This window comes from Phoenix dactylifera, chromosome 9, assembly GCF_051530095.1.
Source record: "Phoenix dactylifera cultivar Ajwa chromosome 9, Ajwa_hap1_PhDact_Kaust_v1.1, whole genome shotgun sequence".
Classification (NCBI taxonomy): domain Eukaryota; kingdom Viridiplantae; phylum Streptophyta; class Magnoliopsida; order Arecales; family Arecaceae; genus Phoenix; species Phoenix dactylifera.
The window spans coordinates 11,244,970-11,249,362 of NC_143198.1; the positions used below are offsets into that span (position 1 = coordinate 11,244,970).

General features: G+C 43.3%; 1 protein-coding gene across 3 annotated transcripts; it reads right to left on the reverse strand.

Moving 5' to 3' along the window:
* Positions 1-3,019, reverse strand: LOC108510782 (inositol hexakisphosphate and diphosphoinositol-pentakisphosphate kinase VIP2-like). 3 transcript variants are annotated; one of them, XR_005507672.3, is made up of 6 exons: positions 2,481-3,019; positions 1,990-2,026; positions 1,712-1,754; positions 1,525-1,598; positions 1,117-1,191; positions 2-1,019 (listed from the first exon to the last, which is right to left on the reverse strand). XR_005507672.3 is itself a non-coding variant. In XM_039117601.3 (6 exons), the coding sequence occupies exons 3-6, from the start codon at positions 1,752-1,754 to the stop codon at positions 1,007-1,009; spliced, it is 225 nt and encodes a 74-aa protein (XP_038973529.1). In that variant the 5' UTR covers positions 1,990-2,026; positions 2,481-2,997; the 3' UTR covers positions 6-1,006. The 3 variants fall into 3 exon arrangements, 2 of the variants coding, with proteins under 2 accessions (XP_088560345.1, XP_038973529.1); XM_039117601.3 differs by having other exon boundaries at positions 6-1,019; positions 1,692-1,754; positions 2,481-2,997; XM_088704219.2 differs by lacking the exon at positions 2,481-3,019 and having other exon boundaries at positions 1-1,019; positions 1,990-2,471.
* Between the last annotated feature and the right edge of the window lie 1,374 nt (positions 3,020-4,393).

Genomic DNA, 4,393 nt, shown 5'->3' on the forward strand with positions numbered 1-4,393 from the left:
ACAGGCTTTAAATTCTATATGGGTAAATCAAATTAGGATCTATAAATCAAGTAGAGAGAATGATTGCAACAAAGATAAAACCTTTCTCTCAATTTTTTGACATATTTATTTAATTAATTAATTTTTCTCTATCTTTTTCTCTCTTTTTTTTCTTATTTTCTCGTTCTTCCCTCACCTTACCACCAACTCAAGGGGCAAGAACTAGGGGTGGCAATCAGGTCGGGTCGGGTCATAAACGGGTCGGGTCACATGGTTGTCGGGTCAGAAAATCATTAATCTGAACCCGACGTGTTTATTAAACAGGTCAGAAATTACAACCTGAACCTGACCTGTTTATTAAACAGGTAACCCGATCCGATCCGTTTAACCTGTTTAATAAACAGGCAACCTGTTTACCCAACCCGATCCGACCTGTTTAACCTGTTTGCCCAAGCTGACATGTTTAACCTGTTTAGACCTATTTAACCTATCCAACCCAACCCATTTAACCTGCCCAACCCGACCCGTTTAACCTGCCCAACCAAACCTGTTTAACCTATTTAATAAATAGGTCACCTCTTAGGCTCTTAGCCTTAGGCCTTAGCCCGACCCAACCTGACCCAACCTGTTTTATACATTAAGATTTAAGCATTTAAGCAGCACAAGAAAAAAAGAAGATAAATATAGAAAATATTACAAAAATCTTGTCCCAACATCATCGACATTAAAAAAGGATTCAATCTTTACAAAAAGCTAAACATAAGGAATACAAGTTATTTGTTCATTCATCTAATACAAGCAATATTCAAAAAGCATTTAATCTTTACAAAGACAAGGAATACAAGTCAAATCATCCAAATTTACATATGGAATAGCCTGAAAATACTATCTGCTTGACATAGAACAAATGTCAAGATACATAATCGCTTCTGATGCTAGGAAAGCATGGTACTTTTTAGCAAGCTTTTTGACCAGCTTCCTGTTTTTGTTCATTTTTTTAGTGCTTCAACATTTATATAGTCAAGCCCTATTTTCTCTGCCTGTAGAAGACATAATCAAGCATTAGTATAATATTTTGTTGTTGCAAATTGCATCTCCCCTATTCATTAAGCAGGGTCCAAGTTCCTTTTTGCATACCTTTTTGCAAGTCCCCTGTTAAAGTAAGCAAGGTCCAAGTTCCTCTGCCTCTCCAAAGCCAAGAACAACCAGGCCCTGAATTCAAATTCATTAGACTAGGCCAACACCAAAAAATAAAAGAGATAATAGGAAATGAGATACTATGTTAATTTTCAGATTCCAGCACAATTCTGAGTTTGGATGATTTGCACTTTTGCAGTTGCACGTGCCAGCAATTCAATGGCTAATATCATTAGATGGCAGTGAAGACAATACTCTCAGGGCAACAGCGCAAAACAACCGTGCAAGATAATATCAATAGGTGACTTTTCATCTTTGATAAACATGATGGTCCAAATATCAGTGATTTTTCATCTTTGATAAACATGTTGGTCCAACTAATCAGCATATCTATATTAGAAAACAAACCTTTCTTCATCCATCTCAGTGCTAGCATCTTCTAGTCCATCCAGCATAGAAGAGTCTTTACTAACCAGTGAATCCTAAAGGACAGAAAAAGATAGATTAAAGTAAAACTAATAAACTATTATCAATAATTTACAATGAAAAATATAAAAAAAAAACTGAAAACGAACCAGAATTGGAGTTAACTGACCCTCCAAATCAAGAAGGCCTTTGGCAAATGCTGCTGCAGACATCTACTAGAAAATTGGTTTTGATAAGTACTATATATTTCTGAAACTTATGCATACAAGCATCAACATTTTTTACCTCCACAAAATGCTGAGCATACAAGCTCAATACAACTAACAAATTCTAAGCTCAATACAACATTTACTGGTTCTGATTCTATTATACAACTAACAACAAAGCATCAATACACTGCTGCTTAATCCAGATGACAGAAAAACAAAAGGCTTTCTCATCTATTACCTTCTTTGGATGTGCCCTGAAACTCGGTCACAAGCTCCTGCAACAAAAGAGGAATGCATTGCTAAGCAACAAATTCTAATTAACTAAAATGACTGAAAATCACAACCACGCAATCACGCATACAACATAAATATTCTGCCACATGAAGTAAACCCCAAACCCTAACATCATATTATAGTCGAAAGCCCACAAAAAAGGAAAAAAAAATAGATATCAGCATCTAGGTTCTAGGAGAACCAATGCCGGAAGAACAAAAAAATAATACTGAAATCATCAACTTCACCCAGAAAATAAAACCAAAAATTATACCAAAATGAATCACTTATAAAGCCTGCATCGACCGATGAACTAGAACACAATAGAAAAGAGAACAACAAAAAAAAACTTAGAAATCGAAGAAATAAACGAAGGAAGGGATGAATCCGTATCAGATCTGAGAAGAAAAGAGGAAAGATTAAGGGAAGAAAGAAGAAAAGATGGATCTTTCTTACCTCGGTAGAGCAGAGGATCCGACCTCGCACGCACGGAAGACTTCGAATGGAAGAGGGAGAGGGAAGGCGACGGGAGCCAAAAAAATCCCAAGACCTATTGAACCGCCGCGGTCGCCGTCGACGGGGAGGCCGAAGTTGTCGGCACGGGGGAGGAGAGGGCGAAGGCGAAGGTCCAGAGGAGAGGGCTTGGGAGACGAAGAGTCCAGACTCCGGAGGAGAGCTGGAGAGGAGAGGGGAGACACTCGAGAGGGACGCTGAGGGAGGGAATAGAGCTTGGGCGGCGCCGACGCACAAACCCTAAGTCCTCACTCCTCAGTCCTCACCCTAACAACGGAGAAGTCTCAATTAAAAGATCCATCTGATTCTAAAGTCGCGGATGGTGGATGGGTGGAGCAGTGAAGCCAGTGCTGCAGTGGACGGCTGGTGGTCCTCGCATTGAGATTGGGCCGAGCTGGAGTTGGGCCGAGGCAAAGAAAATGGGCTGAGGCGGGGAGTTGGGTCGGCCCTGGGCTTTGTGGATTGTGGCTCTTATCTTAGTTATTTATCAGCCCAATAGTTAAACAGGTTACACGGGTTAAACGGGTCAAACATCTAAAATCCGTATCCGACCCAATTAATAAACAGGTTAAATGGGTCGACCTGTTTACGACCCAAACCCGTTTAAGCCAAACCCAAACCTGTTTATGGCGGGTCGAACATGGGTTGGGTTGGCGGGTCGGGTCATATTTTGCCACCCCTAGCAAGAACCTGCCCCACCGAGAAAACAGGGGAGGAGGAAGGCGGCCTCCCGCCTGACGGCAGTTGCGGCCGAGGACCGGCTGCTGCCGCAGCTAAGGACCCGTGGCGGCCGCGGTTGAGGACTGTGGCGCACGGTGGGACGACCACTAGGTAAGTGGTCTTCCATCTTTCTTCTTCTTTCTTATCCTGGCGACCCTTTGCCGGATTCCGGCCATCGTCGGGTCGATCGGGAGGAGGGGGAGATAGAGAAGAAGACAGGAACCTTACCTTATCTCCGAGGAGGCACTGCGGCCATGATTCCGGCGACACGAAGACAAGTCACGGTGAGCCCAAGTAAAGGAAGGAAGAAGGGAAGGGAGAAAGGAAGGGAGGGAGAGGAGAAGGGAGAGAGATGGAGGAAGAAGGGCTCGGTGAGCCCAAGCAGATAGAGAGGGGAAGAAATAGAGAGAGGCGACTGCGGATTCCGCGATCTTCTCGTGCTATCCTTCCAAAATCGGAGCTTGCCAGCAAAGAGATTCGCCAAAAAGAAAAGAAGAGGGGCAGGGATCCAGCAATGTCGCGCAGCCCTGCTCTCCCTTACAGTGAGGATTGGGGCTAGCTGGGTTGATTTCCACCCAGCTAGCCCACGCCCAAAAATAGGGTGTCACAGAGACGACAGCATTGCAATTAAGGATGGATCAAATAGGAATTCCTCGACGAGTGGAGAGTCCCAAGAGCCATGGGTTGCAGGGCCTTCTGCAGTGGTCCTCTCAGGGTGCTGCACACCTCCATCTACCAGGTCTTCCTTGCTATGTCAAGAAGAGGAATCATCACGTCTTGGCCCAAGTTAGGAAAATTAGAGCCTAGAAATAGGAGGCCACGAGGAGGCCAATCTGCCTCCCAATCAGGACGATGGGAAATGTCTGAAAGTGGCGACACATCTTTGATGTTAATTAGGATTTTTTAATAGGCATCCTGTTGGGAATCCGCCCATGCCGCAGAAAATTAAAAAAATTTAGATGGCAGCGGAAGAGGCATGCGTGGGATCACACGTTCATCCTATGAACGTTGTTCAAAAACTGTTCGTAGATAGATTAGAATTTAAAACTATTAACTACATTCAGAAGATCAGATCTTCACCTTGTGTGGGTAGATGATCACCACAAACTGATGATCATGGTTTTGGAAGAAGGCTC

Excerpts from the sequence above, each read along its gene's own strand:
- LOC108510782 (XM_088704219.2), bottom strand. The coding sequence starts at position 2,048 with ATGCATTCCTCTTTTGTTGCAGGAGCTTGTGACCGAGTTTCAGGGCAC. Across the intron at positions 1,599-1,711 it reads AGGCCTTCTTGATTTGGAGG|GATTCACTGGTTAGTAAAGA; the intron begins GTCAGTTAACTC and ends TCTGTCCTTTAG. Across the intron at positions 1,192-1,524 it reads ACTGAGATGGATGAAGAAAG|GGCCTGGTTGTTCTTGGCTT; the intron begins GTTTGTTTTCTA and ends ATTTGAATTCAG.